This window comes from Canis lupus, chromosome 20, assembly GCF_011100685.1.
Source record: "Canis lupus familiaris isolate Mischka breed German Shepherd chromosome 20, alternate assembly UU_Cfam_GSD_1.0, whole genome shotgun sequence".
Lineage (NCBI taxonomy): Eukaryota > Metazoa > Chordata > Mammalia > Carnivora > Canidae > Canis > Canis lupus.
The window spans coordinates 34,547,679-34,565,114 of NC_049241.1; the positions used below are offsets into that span (position 1 = coordinate 34,547,679).

General features: G+C 37.8%; 1 protein-coding gene across 1 annotated transcript in view; it reads left to right on the forward strand.

Annotated features, from left to right (window-relative positions):
- The window catches only part of ERC2 (ELKS/RAB6-interacting/CAST family member 2), a 946,536-nt gene that overhangs the window by 454,867 nt on the left and 474,233 nt on the right, over positions 1–17,436 (forward strand). Inside the window, exons 9-10 of the mRNA XM_038566126.1 lie at positions 8,143–8,280; positions 14,148–14,288. Coding sequence (XP_038422054.1) covers positions 8,143–8,280; positions 14,148–14,288 — 279 coding nt within the window. The remainder of the gene's footprint in view (positions 1–8,142; positions 8,281–14,147; positions 14,289–17,436) is intronic.

Sequence of the window (17,436 nt, forward strand, 5' to 3'; positions counted from 1 at the left end):
ATCAGTTTACATTGCTTCTTATAAGTGCATGGAAATATCAATTATCTCATTATAAAAAGTTTTTAAAAAACCAAGTATTTAGGGCAGTGCCTGGCTTGTAGTGAAGAGGTCTGGTGTATCCATTACCTAACTTTTTATAAGCTTAAAGTTAATTTTAATTTTAAGCTGTATAAAAATGGCTACATCAGAAATACTACTTAAAATGTCACACATCCCATTATAATTAATTCTTCAGATTTGGATAAATTTCTCTTGCAGAATTCTTTGTTCAAGGAATCTTTTAAAAGACTACTATGTTTTTGTTATAGATGAAATATATGGGTTTAGTAACCTGAATTCTAGGATGGCCCTCATGACATGGGCTCCCTGGTGTTATGTCAATGTTTAGATTACATTTTATGCAAAAGAAAATTTGCAGATGTAATTAAAGTTCCTATTCAGTTGACCTTGAGTTAAGGAAAAGTGAGATTATACTAATCACCTGAGCATTGTAAATCTGAGTCTAGAGGTCAGAGACAGAAAACTCAGAAAAATTCAAAACATGGGGGAGGGGATTTGACATGTAAGAGGTTCTCTGTTGCTAGTTCTGAAGATGGTTAGGGGCATGTAGAAAGGATCTAAGGCAAGTTCTAGTTGCTGAGAGCAACTGCTGGCCAATAGCCAGTAATGAACTAAATAATGCCAACAACCTGAATGATCTTGAAAGAGGATCCTAAGTTCAGATGAGAACTCAGCCTGTTTGATCTTTGATGTCAACTTTCTGAGACCATAGGAAGAGAAACCAATTATACCATGCTTGGACTTCTGATCTATAGATTGTGGGGCAATAAATTCATGTTGTTTTAACCCGCAAAGTTTGTGGTACTATTTTATGCAGTAATGGAAACCCAATACAAATGGGTTGATTTAAATATTTGTATTTAAATCCATCGTTTAGTGGATCCTGTATTAGTGGATCAGTTTTGTGTTTTCCTTGGTATTATATAAAGGGTATTTCTGAAGGAGGATTCTAAGAAGATGGAAGAATAGGAGGCACCAGTATTTTATCTCTCCATCTAGACAACAATGGCACTGTCAGAATCTGTCTGATGTAACTATTTTGGAACTCTGGAGTCTATGGAAGGCTTACAACTTCTAGAGGAAGGCTTAGATGGTAAAATGCCATTGATTTTGGACAATATTAGCTCTTAACACAGTGAAAGCTAACCATTTCCCACCCTTTAGTCTAGTGGCAGGCAACTGAACATGTGTGCCTGGAACAGCCCACACACAGCTTATAGGAGCCAGGGCAAGCAAAAAGAAACCACCTTCCAAATATCAAGGATTTGTGTTCTGATCATTGATTGTTGCTTCTCATCTCAGAGGTGCAGTCAGAGTCAGCAGCCATTGTTGTTGTCCCTCCCGCCATTGGTACACATCCTATCTCCTCTGCTGAACTGACTTCCAGGGACTTGGTGGGCTGGCAGTCCTTTTTCCTCCTCATTCATTTTCTCTTTTTCTCTTTTGAGAGCCATACATTGAAGATTAGGGCATTCGTGGACAATTATATATATAAAGAAAATTAGAAAAGTTGTGACACATACCTGGGAAAAGGCATAGGCTCAGAAAGGACCCAAGAAGACCTCATATTTATACCTCAGACTAATCTTTGCACGGAGATATCCTACAAAAACAATAACAACAACAGTAATGACAAACTCCAAACAATAAAAATGGTAAGACAAAATAGCACACCGTGGGAAATGGAGAAAATCTGATTTCCAGAGTTACCACATTATGAGTTTCCACAACAGTTTTCAACAACAACAAAAATCACAAGGCATTCAGAAAGCTGGACAGTATGATGATCTGTTCAAAGGAAAAAAATGACAGAAACTGACCCTGAGAAGACTTGATGGCAAATCTGTTAGACAAAGATTTTAAAACAATACTCTTAAAGGTGCTCAAAGAATAAATGGGAGATGTGGGAAAAGTAAAGAAAATAATGTATGTGCAAAATGGAAACATCAATGAAAAGATAGAAAACTCAAACCAAAACAAAATTCTGGAGCTGAAAATTACAATAACTGAAATGAAAAATTCAGTATAAGGAATCAAAGGCAACTTTGAGCAGAGACAAGAAATAATCAATGAACTTGATACAAAAAGAAATGATTGAAGAAAAATAAAGAGAACCTGAGAGCCCTGTGGGGCATCATCAAGTGAACAAACACACATATTATAAGAGTCCCAGAAAGAGGAGAGAGGTGCAAAAAGAATATTTGAGGAAATAATGGTTGATACTTTCCAAATTTAATTATATCCAGGAAGCTCAATAAACTCCCAGAAAGATTAATTCAAAGGTGCCCACACCAAGACCCATTATAATCAAACTTTTGAAATATAGAGACAGATATACATTTGAAAATATCAAGAGAGAAGTGGCTTGTCACTTGTAAGGGATCCTAAATAAGGTGATAAGCAGACTTCTGATCAGAAACTTTGGAGGTCAGAAGGCAATGAGCTGATATAATCAAAGTGCTAAACCAAGAATCCTATAAACAGAAAAACTGTTCTTCAAAAGAGAGGCAAACAATAAAAGACTCTTAACTATATGAAGAAACAAAGTGAGAGTTGCTGGAGGGGAGGTGTGTGGGGAGACGGGGTAACTGGCTAATGGGCATTAAGGAGGACACTTGATGTAATAAGCACTGGGTGTTATTTATAACTGATGAATCACTAAATTCTACCCTGGAAACTAATAATACACTATAAGTTAATTAAATTGAATTTGAATAAAAAATTTTTTTAAAAGTGAGGGAAGGGGCAGCCCCGCTGGCGCAGTGGTTTGGCGATGCCTGCAGCCCGGGATATGATCCTGGGGACCAGGGATCTAGTCCCATGTCGGGACCCCTGCGTGGATCCTGCTTCTCCCTCTGTCTGTGCCTCTGCCTCTCTCTCTCTCTCTCTGTCTCTCTCTGTGTCTCTATGAATAAATAAATCTTAAAAAAAAAAGTGGGGGAAAAATTAAGATACTCTCCCAAAAAACAAAAGTTTAGGAATTTGTTACCATTGTAGCTGCCTTACAAGAAATGCTCAAGGAAGTCGTGCAGGTTGAAATGAAAGGACACTAGATGGTAACTTAAAGCCTTGTGAAGAAATAAATATCTCAATAAAGCTAAGTACATAGGCAATTATAAAAGTTAGTATTATTGTAATGATGGTATGTAATTCCACTTTTTGTTTTCTACATGATCTAAGAGACTAATATATTACAAAATTTATTAGTCTAAAAGCTAGTATTATTGTAACTTTGGTTTGTAACTCCATGTTTCATTTTTTACATAATGTAAAACACTAATACCTTTAAAAGAATTATTATTTGTGTTTGGGAATACACAATGTATAAAGATAAAATTTTGTGACATTGGTAACCAAAAGGGGTGAAGATGGAGTTATAGAAGAGCAGAGATTTTTGTATGTTATTGAAGCCAAGATGATATAAATTCAGTGTTAAAATTAACTGTCATAAATTTAGGATGTTACATGTAATTCCCATGGTAACCAAAAAGAAAATAGCTAGCTGTAGTATATATACACACATACAAAATGATAATAGAATTTAATCATTTCACTACAAAATACCAGGTAGGTACAAAAGAAGACAGTAATGCAGGAAATGAGGAATAAAAACATTATAAGGTATACAGAAACAAATAGCAAAATGACAGATATAAGTCCCTCCCTTTCAGTAATTCCTTTAAATGTAAATGGATTAAACTCTAATTGTAAGAGATTGGCAGAATGAACTAAGAACAAAGAAACAAACACACACCCCTCTAACCTCTGCACAATGGTCCAACTATATGCAGTCTACAAGGGAATGACTTTAGATCCAAGAGACACAAATAGATTGAAAATGAAAGGATGGAGAAATATGTTCTATGCAAGTAGTACCTGAAAGAGACAAAACAGACTTTAAGTCAGAGAAGTTTGTAAGAGACAAAGGCATTATAAATTAATGAAAGTTTCAATACAAGAAGATATGACAATTACAAACATTTATGAACCTAATGCCAGACCATCAAAATATGTGAAGTAAAAGCTGATAGAACTGAAAGAGGAAGAAGATAGTTTTGCAATAATAGTTGGAGATTTCAGTACTGCACTCTCAATAATAAAACAATCAGAAAGAAATTAAGTAGGGAAACAGAGGACCTAAACAATTCAATAAATCAGTAAGATCTAACAGACACATTCAGAACACTCTACCCAACAATGACAGCATGTGCATTTTTCTCAAGTGCACAGAGGACATTCCCCTGGGTAGACCTTATGACAGCTCACAGGTTAAGTCTCAATAGATTTTAAAAGATGGATATTATACAAGGTATCTTCTCCAACCACAAAAGACATAACAGAAATCTCACAGAGGAAGACATAGACATGGCCAACAAGCACATGAGAAAATGCTCCACATCATTTGCCATCAGGGAAATACAAATCAAAATCACAATGAGATACCACCTCACACCAGTGAGAATGGGGAAAATTAACAAGACGGGAAACAACAAATGTTGGAGAGGGTGTGGAGAAAGGAGAACCCTCTTGCACTGTGGGTAGGACTGTGAACTGTATAGCTACTCTGGAAAACTGTGTGGAGGTTCCTCAAAGAGTTAAAAATAGAACTACCCTATGACCCAGCAATTGCACTGCTGGGGATTTACCCCAAAGATATAGATGCAGTGAAACAGCAGGACACCTGCACCCCAATGTTTATAGCAGCAATGTCCACAATAGCCAAACTGTGGAAGGAACCGCCATGTCCATTGAAAGATGAATGGATAAAGAAGCTGTGGTCTATGTATACAATGGAATATTACTCAGCCATTAGAAATGACAAATAGGGGATCCCTGGGTGGCACAGCGGTTTGGCGCCTGCCTTTGGCCCAGGGCGCGATCCTGGAGACCCGGGATCGAATCCCACATCAGGCTCCTGGTGCATGGAGCCTGCTTCTCCCTCTGCCTATGTCTCTGCGCCCCTCTCTCTCTCTCTCTCTCTGTGACTATCATAAATAAATAAAAAAAATAAAAAAAAATTCTTTAAAAAAAAAAAAAAAGAAATGACAAATACCCACCATTTGCTTCAATGTGGATGGAACTGGAGGGTATTATGCTGAGTGAAGTCAGAAGAAGGACAAAATTATATGGTCTCATTCATTTGGGGAATATAAAAAATAGTGAAAGGGAATAAAGGGGAAAGGAGAGAAAATGAGTGGGAAATGTCAGAGAGGGTGATAGAACATGAGAGACCCCTAACTCTGGGAAACGAACAAGGGGTGGTGGAAAGGGAGGTGGGTGGGAGGTTGGGGTGACTGAGTGACGGGCACTGAGGGGGGCACTTGATGGCTTGAGCACTGGGTGTTACGCTATATGTGGGCATATTGAACTCCAATAAAAATATATATATATATACAAAAAAAAGATGAGGTTAGATATCAGTAACAGAAAAACTGGAAATTTTGTAGATTTGTGGGAATTAAGCAACACACTTTTAAACAATGAATGGATCAAAACAATTCACAAGAGAAATGAAAAATACTTAAAGGTGAATGAAAACAAAAGTGCAATGTCCCAGAACTTAATGGAAAGCAGTACAAAGGGGAGAATTTACATGTTAAGAGAATATCAGCAGAGTAAAAAGGCAACCCACAGAATTGGAGAAAATATTCATAAATTATATATGTGATAGGGATTAATATGAAGAATATATAGAGAATTCCTAAAACTCAACAACAAAAATCAAACAATGTGATTTTAAAATGGGCAAAAGGCTTGAATAGGTATTTCTCTCCAAAAGGTATACAGTATATAGATGGCTAAGTAAGCACATGAAAAAGATCACTCAACATCGTTAGTCATTAGGGAAATGAAAATCAAAACTAAACCATCTTCTACCCATTAGTATCCACTGTAATATTAAAAAAATGGAAAATACCAAGTGTTATTATATTACCTTGCCTGCATACTGGTAGGATTCTGACCCTAAACTGTCTCAGTCCTCTCAGGGATTTGGGGAGGCCCTAAGGAGTCTTTCATAGGTCATAAGTGAGTCTTTTAGCCTCTATTTCCAGTGCCGAAAGTCTCTTGAAATCCTTGCCTACCACTGCCCCAGAGCTCATGCCTGAAAGAAGAAATCCTCAGTCCTGTCCAGGGAACTGTCTCCCAGAGTGACAGGGGGTACCTCATCAGTTTGCTTGGAACCACCATGAATCTACACATATCCGTGTATACAGATATATCTGTGTGTGTGGGTATATGCAAACTAATAGTACACACTCTCCTTGAAGAGCCAATCCTCTCAGCTGTTGGCTTCTTTTATATAATGAGTATCATTCTGATATGTAACCATCCATATTCTTGCTCACCCATATATTTATTTATGGTGTTGTGAAACTGCATGAACACTTGTCTGGAATGGAGGAAGCTCTGTTTTGACTGCAGATAATTATGCCTTTTGAGTTCCTGGGTTTTCATTGGAGGGACAGTGAATTTTCTCACAGTTGTAGGTGGGCAAGAATACATTGCATTTTGATGAAGGAGAGGGTTAACTATTTGACTTATAACTTGAGTTTCCAGGATGTTTGTCTGAAGGCAGAAGACATGTCTTATTAAAAAGATACATTGGTGAGAAAAAGAAAAGGCAGAAGGAAGGGATAAAGTAAAAAGGAAGGAAGGCGAAAAGTCCATCTGTTAGTCCAAATCTATTGTAGCCACTGGAAAAATTAGCCAAGTCCCATGTCATGCCAGTTGAGGGTCACCAGGGTCATTGTCTTTGCATTCAGGGTGATTTTGCTGCTCCTACTACTACCACCTCTACTGTCACCCTCTAGTCCTCCTCCTCGTGTAGCTGCAAGTTCTGTCATTATTTGTATTGCATTCCAGATTTATGCTAAATGAATCAAATAATCCAAAAATTTGTTTAAGTCACACATTGTTTTTTTTTTTTTTTTTTTTTTTTTTTTTTTTTTTAATTTTTATTTATTTATGAGTCATAGAGAGAGAGAGAGAGAGAGAGGCTGAGACATAGGCAGAGGGAGAAGCAGGCTCCATGCACCGAGAGCCTGACGTGGGATTCGATCCCGGGTCTCCAGGATCACGCCCTGGGCCAAAGGCAGGCGCTAAACCGCTGCGCCACCCAGGGATCCCAAGTCACACATTGTTAAACATGCATTTGGAATGATTTCCTGTGAAAGCCTGTGTGCAGAATACAAATATTTTGAATGGACTTATCTTAGAGTTGTACTGCCTTTTTCACTTGTCACTTTAAAACCCTTAATATGAATAAATTGTTTGTACAGTGGGCTTTTTTTAATCCTTAGATAAGAAATACATGGTTTGAAAGCAGAGAATAAAAACATGAATGATAATGCACGCAATGCCCAGGAAAGGTCCTTGCTGCTGCTCGTGGGCAGGCGTTATAATCAGCTATTTGGCGTGTTTATTTCAGGCTGCAGATAGTGGATTAAAGTGGCTGGTTGGTTGCCAGCACATGACTTAGTTGCTAAATGGAGTGTTTAGTACTTGCTACATTTGATTTATATCACAAGTTCTTCCCATTAACAGTCTACTGATGATAACCTACTTGGCTTTTCATGTGGTTACTTTGAAATAGCCACTTGACAACATTTGGCATATCAGAAAGTTTAATACTGAATAAAGGAGTGACTGAATATGAATAACTACATAGGTTCTGCCATATATTGATATGATGCTTGATGCAGAATGGGCACCTAATTAATATGTCTTTTCACTGAATGAATAGATCCTGCATATGTATTTCTCTGATTCACTATATGAAGATTAGATTATGGATTGTTCTGGTAGGAGGAATAGAAATAGGTAGAAATAACAGTGTTTACATGTCTGACAGGCTTGTATTGTATGGAAGGAGATGGTCTACTCATCTGTATCACCATTTAAATATGAAGTTGATTACATGGAAGGATGAGGTCTCATCAAAATGATTCTAAGTTAGTGTAACCTCAATGCTGACAATGCCCATAAGCTAAGGTATATTTTTTAACAACAGGTCCTCCTCAGGAATCTTGGCCTTGGATATTTAATAAAATATGCATTGAATGTGGTGATCTTTATTTTCAGATTGAAAACTTGCAAGAACAACTTAGGGATAAAGATAAACAACTAACCAATCTGAAAGACAGAGTCAAGTCCTTGCAGACGGATTCCAGTAATACGGATACTGCGCTAGCAACACTTGAAGAGGCTTTGTCAGAAAAGGTGAGCTTGGGCTAAAAAGTGGGGGATTTAGGGAAACATGGTTGGGAGGAGATGATCTAAATGCATTTAAATGTGCCCACTTTTCTCCATGGGCTTACACTAAACTCCATCCCAGCTGGACCTCCCACTCTCATGTTAGCCCTCCTCAGTATACTTGGCACATTGAATAAGCCAGGAGAACCTTGAAATGCAAACCAGATCATATCACATTTGGCCCTGGTTAAAAACTTTAACTAGCTTGTTATTGTTCTTAGGTTGATAAAAACTAAAATCCTTAACCTGACCCTTATGGTCTATCCCTTCATCTGATCTGGCTCATATCTGATCAGCTACTTCTCAACCTGTTGGCCTTATTCCTCTCTCCTTCCCATTCTCCCACCTTTTTTCCCTTTCTCCCTCTTATTTTCTCTCCCCCCTTCCCTTTTTCTTCTCTCCTTCCTTTCCTCTACCTTCCCTCTTTTTTCTTCCTCCTTCTTTCTTTCCCAACCTTGTCCCCTATCTCTCTTCCCTCATTCTCTGTATTCTAGCTATTCTGGCCTAGCTTTTCTTTTCTTTTCTTTTCTTTTCTTTTCTTTCTTTTCTTTTCTTTTCTTTTCTTTTCTTTCTTTTCTTTCTTTCGATTTTATTTATTCATGAGAGAAAGAGAGAGGCAGAGACATAGACAGAGGGAGAAGCAGGCTCCACGCAGGGAGCCTGATGTGGGATTTGATCCCAGGACTCCAGGATCACGCCCTCGGCCGAAGGCGGTGCTAAACCGCTGAGCCACCCAGGCTGCCCTGGCCTAGCTTTTCAAGTCCACCATGTTCCTTCCTGCATTAGACCTTTTGCATACACTATTACCTAGCCTAGAATGTTCTTTACTTCCTGCAGATTTAATTCCTCTTCTTTTGGGAGTTCAGCTTCCTGAAAAGCTGTATTACACACAGGAGTCAAGGAGGTAGATTTTGGAGCTAGAATGCATGTCTCTTATATTTGCCATTATCATAGTCTATAAACTGTAGTAATGAGGTCAAATGGTAGAAGACCAAGGTAGGAGTCAGTCCCAGCCTTGCCATTAACTAACTGGATGACCTTGGCAAATAACTCTCTTTTCTAGCACTTCAAATTTGTAGAATGGAAGGCATTAGATTAAATGGCCCACAGATTTTTAAAGCCAGTGTATCTTAGAGAAGGCTTCTTTTACTTTGTCAGAATCATCAGGAGGTGCCTGTTGAAAATCTAAATTATTAGGTTCCATCTATACCTACTAAATCATAACCTTGAGGGGCCCTGGGATTCTGAACTTTAGCAAGTTCCTGGAGTGAACATCCAGTCATTGTGGGGGTCACTGTAATCTGAGAGCCATTGCACTACATAAAAAAATAGAGATGCTAAAAAGAAGAGCCATAATTTTATGGCTAGATAGAAATTATAACATTATAACTTTAATATTAAATTATAAAGATATAAGATTTTACTTGAAAACTTATAAGAATAAATAAGATGATTTTTCAGGGAAAATATTCTTTTTTGAATTTTCTAGAATTTATTACCAAAACTCTGTGGTTGTTTTTTTTTTTTTTTTTTGTAAAATTTTGAATAAGGGAATATTGGTTCAAAGATTATTAATGATTCTGTATCCTGTTTGCAATATTTGAGTGATGCGATGTCAGTACATTAGTACCTCTCAATTTCCTTCTGCAAGTTTACAGAAGTAAACATGTACCATATAATTTTTCCGTGTCACAGATTCTTGGCAAGATTTTATCTTTTTTTTCCCCTGGCCCTATTAAGATTTGATTTATTCTAGTTTAAATCCCAAAATAATTTCCAAATCTGAAATTACTCCTTTTATGTAAGCACTTCCTTTGAGACTGAGGGGGTGACTGGGAAGGAAGGCTGAGGTCTGTGGGAGTCTGCCCCCCTCATACTCATGCCACCACTTAACAGTTGTATCACATGGGGCAAGCATCTTCTCTTAGTATCTTATTTCAAAATATACATTTAAATTAGTTGACCTCTAATTGAAACCACCTTGATAATCCATAATCTCAGGCACATAGAATCTGATTTGGGCAATCAGAGGAGGAGTTGATTAGATAGAAACCTTGAGGGGAGAGGCAGAGAACAAAAATAAGGAAAGTAGGTTTGGTGTGAGACAGTAGGGATTGCTGACAACTGTAACAAGCTGCAGAGTCCTTGACCTGCCTCAAACCATTCAAGTTCAGTTTTTAAAATTTGATGCTCAAGCCAAATATGATGTAGGCTGGCTTTGGCCTGTAGGCTCTTAGTTTTCAAGTCTTATTTGCAATTGACTTTTAGCCTTTCACAGTAATAAAGAATAAAAACAAAACACAAATCAGTTATTTGAAGGCAATTTTCAAAGGGTGCCAAAATTAGAATGTTAGTGCATTTGAAAAAGCACAAAAACATTGGATAGAAACAGGCAAGGTTTTTTTTTTGTTGTTGTGTTTTTGTGTGTTTTTTTTTTATCATGGAACAAAGAATAGTAGATTCCTTTTAACTATTCCAGTATCAAACTTTTGTATATATCCAAATAATCTTATCATCTAGGGAGCTTCTTAAAATGTAGTTTCCTGGGTCCCATTTCCTAGTGATTCTGATTCAATTGCTTCGTGATGGGGCCAAGGAACCTGTGATTTTTAAAAGCATGCCCAATGATTGATGAAAGTGGTCAGATGACCACACTTTGAGAAATACCAAACCTATGCTCTTCCATTTTAAAGATGGGAACTGGCCTTAATGAGGTGAAATGACTTGCCCAGAAATGAACATTTTGGACAGATATAGCACCATTCCCCATTTCTGGGTTCTAGGTGGATGTCATGGATAGACCATGGTGCATGTTAACTTCTCAACCCAATGATCCAGGAAGCCACTTCTAATCTAAGTTGGCCCTTTGTTGGGACTTTGTTGCCTCCCCTGGACTATCCCAAGGCTACTCAGCTCACTGGTGATGGAATGGGACTGAAATTCAAACCTTCTGATAATTGTATAATTGTGCTTTTGACAACAACATAATTACCATTAATGGCCCTTCCCTCACAAGTTCCAGTTTTATCCACATTTAATTGAACAGATCCCCTGGAACAAGATATGGTACAAAAATTAAAATGATTAATTAAAAATCATGGACTCACAAGAACATCTAATTACTTGCTGTCATTTGGTTGATGAATAGAACCTATTAGGTACTATTCACCATTCCACTTGAATTATGACCTTCTGGGGAGTGTGTTATTCCTTTTAGTTTCTAGGAATATATATACATATTCACAGTGCAAAAAAATAATGCCACTTAGCAAGTCAAGATTGAGTATGACTTAGTTCTAGGATCGACACACAGAAGCTCAAGAGATGGAACCCGCAGTATTTATAAAACTGGTCTCGCCAAGCCTTTCTGTAGCCACATAGCAGATAAGCAGTTGAGAAAGGCAGATAGCAGTGCCGGAGGCCACTGTAATTCAGTTCCCACTCAGTGATAAAGCACAAATAGATTAGACCTGTGCAGAGCCAGATGAGTGCACAAGAAACACTTGCCAATGCAAATAAGACTAAAACAAGAACACATTGTTGGAATTTCTGCAAGTTAGTTGTTAATCAAGTAGATCATGGCATATTAGGGCCTTTTAACACATGTTTTTGACATCTGGCCCTGCGTGGCCGACAGTTAAATTAGTTTTGTGATTGACAGAGAAATATTTTGTAGTACTGAATCATCAATAACACTTAAAAACATTATAGTGCTTGCTGATTTTTTTTGTCATCGACACCCAGTCAATAGTACAAGTGCTTAGAGTGAATCAGCCTACTTACCAAATGATTCTGGCACCTTCTGGATGTTAACACACATACTTAATTTTATTTCCCTTCTTTTGAAGCTAAGGCAATGCCTATGTTGAATTCTTATTCCTTCCTTCAGCCTTTGTAATTGCCTGTTGTATGCCAGACAGTTTGCCCAGCCCAGGTTAAAAGAGTCACAGGATTTGAGTGCTGCCCTTTGGAAAGCTAGGCTGGGAGGATGGACATGCAGTAAAACCATATGAAGGGGCTGAGTGGGAATAAATGCCACATGATCCAGCCAGAGCAATTCCTGGGAAGTTTCCAAATAGTGAGGTGACATAGTCAGTTTGGGACTTAAAAAAAAAAAAAAAGTCACTCCAACAGCTCATGTGATGGAAGTGATGGCATGGAGAGGGCCTGGTGGGTGATGTTTTTGCAATGAGTACAGGCATAAAGCAATAAGGGCTCAGTTGCTAAAATTTGTAAAAACCCTTGAGAGACTTCCTGTGCACTGAGGCCATTTTCTCCTTTTATAGATGGCATAATCATCCAATCACCAGTGTCATGGACAGAGTCAAATAGGACTATAACTAGAATTAAGAAGAAACAAATGTGGGCAATTAGTAGACTGATTTGTTCTGTTTCCACCTCCACTGTTGTAATACTATACTTCATTTTAAAGTGTTTTTAACTAATTGCAAAACAATAACGATATTTCTTTTTTTCCTTGAAAGCATTAGATACATAAATTATTGTCATTGGAGTAGAACATTTGCTTCCCTGGGGGATCTTAAATCACAGGCTAAGTGTTCAAACTAACTTCCCTCTGCATCACATACTGTTTTACATTGTCTTATGTATCAGGCCTTATCTCATACTACATCCTTAAGAGTAGTTATTGCACCAGTAATTTTAATATCGCCATCTGAAGGGAAGTTCAGATATGTGTTGGGAAATTTAAAACAAATTTTATAAATATAACCCAAAATTTACCCCACTGGAATTTTGCTTAAAAAGAAAAGGGCTTTTATTTTGATACTGGTAAGGTTCCACATTTTTGGAAAACATGTCTACCAGAGTAGTGTTTTCATTTTAGCATGTAAGTCAAGGGCAGCAAGGTTCTCAGATCTCCTTAGGTGGCACCATGCATATGTTTATGGCAGTGTGGTCTCATGAATATGACTAAGACTCAGAGAGCCTCAGGGATGCTAGGGTGTGCCTTTGGTTTATGCACTAGGTCACCTTGGATGAGTTAGCTGGTCTCTGGACCTGGGTTTCCTACTATAATGTTACTAGTAGCACTGGTTCAGAGCTTGGAGTTGTGTTGAGGTATAGATGGAGAAGGGCACATTGTAGTGCCTAGCATGTAGTAAGCTCTCAGTAAAGGAAAACTGCTATTTGAACTTTGTCAAATTCAAGCACTCTTTTGGAGTCTCTACTGATTCCCAAGAACTCATTGAAAGAATATGGAGGAAAATGAAAATCTCCAGGCACATTAGAAAATCACTTATCCAATGAGCTCATTCTTTATTTTGTTTCAATTTTCATTGTGTGTTCAGACCTAAGTCCTAGAGGGCTTATTAGGTCTTGCACCACTTAGATCCCCTTTCTAGCCAGAGAAGAGTCTTCATAAACCAAGGAAGTTTCTTTGATATCGAATGGGAAAGCCAAGCAAAGAGGGTTGAACCAAAAGGTTAGTTCTACTTCTTCTACTTTCCATTAAAGGCTTTATTAAGTCCAGATTCTTGGTGCCTAAACCTCCCCCTTCTGGAACTGCTTTTGGAATTTTCCAAGTACTACCATGAACCAAGAACAGCCTCAGAGCTTGAACATTTAGGTCCCTTGCAACACTGTGATGATAACTTTTATTAGTACGCCAAAAGCCATATTGATTGTCTTTCCCAAATGCTATAATGGGAAAGGACTCTCTTCACAAACCCAAGTTTGACTATCTTGCATGTGTTGACTTGTGTAGAGCATTTCTTACATTTATTGCCTCCCATTTCCTTTTGTATCATGCCTTGGCACACACACTGATGGTTTCTCACTTTTTTTTTTTTTTTTTTTTGATGATTGCCTCACAGGAGAGAATAATTGAGCGTTTGAAAGAACAGCGGGAGAGAGATGATCGGGAAAGACTAGAAGAGATAGAATCTTTCCGAAAAGAGAACAAAGATCTGAAAGAGAAGGTCAATGCTTTACAAGCTGAACTGACTGAAAAAGAGGTGAGTCTTGGAAGAACAAATGGACCACACTGATAGTCCTATTTATGGGAGCCTCAAGAGACTAGAGAGTGAGCTTCAGGGGCAGTGTGAAGGCTTTCCCCAAAGCCTTTCCTTGGCAAAGCTGAGTTCAAAGGAAAATATTTACTGTAACTCCCCTCATCAGAATGCCCTATGCTGTCGTCTCTACTCTAATTGCATATGATGCAGCTCCTTGAAAGTTTTCTTGATGTCTTTCACATTTGTGTGGCTTAGAGGATTCTGTATTTTTTCAATGTCCCATGATCTTTTGCTTGGGATAACAACAATATCAATAATAGTAATAACATCGCCACTTCCTGAGGGCCTGTTATATGCTAATAATCCCTTGTGTTGGGTGCTTTACATTCATCTGTGTTTCTCAACCAGATCACTCAATACTTCCAGGTTTGAGGATATGGTACCATACAGGACACAAAGTATAGGTTAAATTTGTCTTCTGGAATATTGATTTTACATTATGATAAATAATTTAAAACAATATTTTCATGCTAGAGCAAACATGGATGCAGAATACAAATCCTACATGCATTTTTAAAGTAAAACAATATACTTTAAAGAAATTTCTTGCTTGGGGGTTATGGAAAGGATGGATTGGGCTATACTCCCCACGATCTGAGAGATACCTGTAACTCCTTTAGTTTACTTCGGGATACTTTGATGGAGAAGTTTGAGAAGCAGCAACGCATATTATTTTGTTCAATCTCCAAAACTCTGAGATATGTGTTATTGTCTACAACTGGCCCCTTCGTACATATTTTTGTCCATAGGAAATGTTCATCTCCTTTAGGCTGTTACAGATTTTTTCCTCCTATTGGGCTGTATCACTGCATTGTTGTTCATTTTCCAGTTCCAGATTATTACCTCAACCCTTGGGTTTTAATTTGTATAGAATAATTCTATACAAATTAAAGCACTGTCATTCTATACAAATGAGGAATCCAAGAGGGGGAGAATAATAGAAACAAAATGCATATTCCCTAAAATGTAAGCACACTATTTTTTTTTACAGAGGAGATTATTTCTTTGATATGAAACTAAGGAATGTAAATCTTCTTCCTACAATTTTGCTGTTAACTCTAACTTGGGGGATCTATAATTACTGTAGTTGGTATGTGACAGAAGGCATGATTTGACCTTATTTGCAATTTGAATAACTGATTGCAAGTGTTTTTCATGGATTTGACCTTAAAACCTATCTGTCTGTCTGTCTGTCTGTCTATCTATCCATCTACACTTGAAATGCGATATTGATGGCATTGTGGAGCATAGCTTTAAATGAAAATAATTTTGTAAACAATGCCTACATTATATGATTTCAGACAGGCATTTCAGCAAACATTTATTGTTCCTGTATAGTAATATGTCTGCTCTGCTGTTGGGATGGGAGTGTCAGTCAAGGTTCTACCGGAAAAACAGAACTATATTAAGAAATTTAACCATATTAAGAAATTTATTGCAAGGAATTGGTTTACATAGGGGGTACTGGCTAGGCAAGTCTGAAGTTCATAGGGTAGGCCATCAGGAAGGGCAGGCTGGAAACACTCCAGACAGGAATGATATAGTAGTCCACAGGTGGATTTCTTCCTTCTCAGGGAAACCTCAGTCCTGCTCTTAAGGCCTTTCAACTGATAGCATCAGGCCCACCCAGATTTGGAGAATAATATCCTTTAAAATCAACTGGTGGTAGGTGTTAGTTACATCTACAAAATACCTCAAGAGCAACACTAGATTAGTATTTGATTGAATAACTGGGGACTATAGCCTAGCTAAGTTGACACATAAAGCTATCAGACCTGGCTATTTATTTATTTATTTTTCTTTCTTTCTTTCTTTCTTTCTTTCTTTCTTTCTTTCTTTCTTTCTTTCTTTCTTTCTTTCTTTCTTTCTTTCTTTTTCTTTCTTTTGGTATTTTTTTTTTATTGGAGTTCAATTTGCCAACATACAACATAACATCCAGTGCTCATCCCGTGAAGTCCCCCCTCAGTGCCCGTCACCCAGTCACCCTGTCCCCCCACCCACCTCCTCTTCCACCACCTCTTGTTTGTTTCCCAGAGTTAGGAGTCTCTCATGTTCTATCACCCTCACTGATATTTCCCACTCATTTTCTCTCCTTTCCCCTTTAATCCCTTTCACTATTTTTTTATATTCCCTGGATGAATGAGACCATATAATGTTTGTCCTCCTCCGATTGACTTACTTCACTCAGCATAATAGCCTCCAGTTCTATCCATGTTGAAGCAAATGGTGGGTATTCATTGTTCCTAATAGCTGAGTAATATTCCATTGTATATGTAGACCACATCTTCTTTATCCATTCATCTTTCAATGGATGCTAAGTCTCCTTCCACAGTTTGGCTATTGTGGACATTGCTGCTATAAACATTGGGGTGCAGGTGTCTCAGTCTTTCATTGCATTTGTGTCTTTGGGGTAAATCCCCAGCAGTGCAATTGCTGGAGACCTGGCAATTTAAAATGTACAAAGAAAAACAACATATAATTGTTGTCAGCTTATAATTTAGTTGGGGTGATAATCACCTTCGTCATGACAAAAACGCCTGGATTGTAAGGTCCTTTATTATTTCTGTGGGAATGGTATGATAAAGAGCATTGAAACTGGAGTCGGAGTTCTGGGTTTGAGACCTGTATCTTCCTTTAGTAGGTCAGGAACCTTGGAGAAGACAGTTCATGTGAACCTCAGTTTCTTGACCTGAAAAATGAGAGTGGCTACCCTATCCTTCAGAGGGTTATTAAGAGCTGGGTAGTTTGCTGCGTGATAGTGATATTATCTTCATCAATAAGGTTATTTCAGGGCCCAGGAAGTAGCCCAGACACATATCAGTTAATATCATCTACTGAGTGGCCACTGTGCTTAGTGTCTTTCTAGGTGCTGCAAATGGATATAAAGGAAACTTAAAAGGTCTGATTTTGGGTATTACCTGAATATTTTAGTTACATTGTTAGATGTTGCTAATCAGTTCATATTTGATGATAGACATTGCTTTCCTAGCTAAGCAAAATTCTGTTTCATGATATATACATAGATTTAGTTCCTTGTTTTTTGAAATTCAGGCTATCCAGGAGAGCTCTTGGTTTCTGAGCATGATTGATA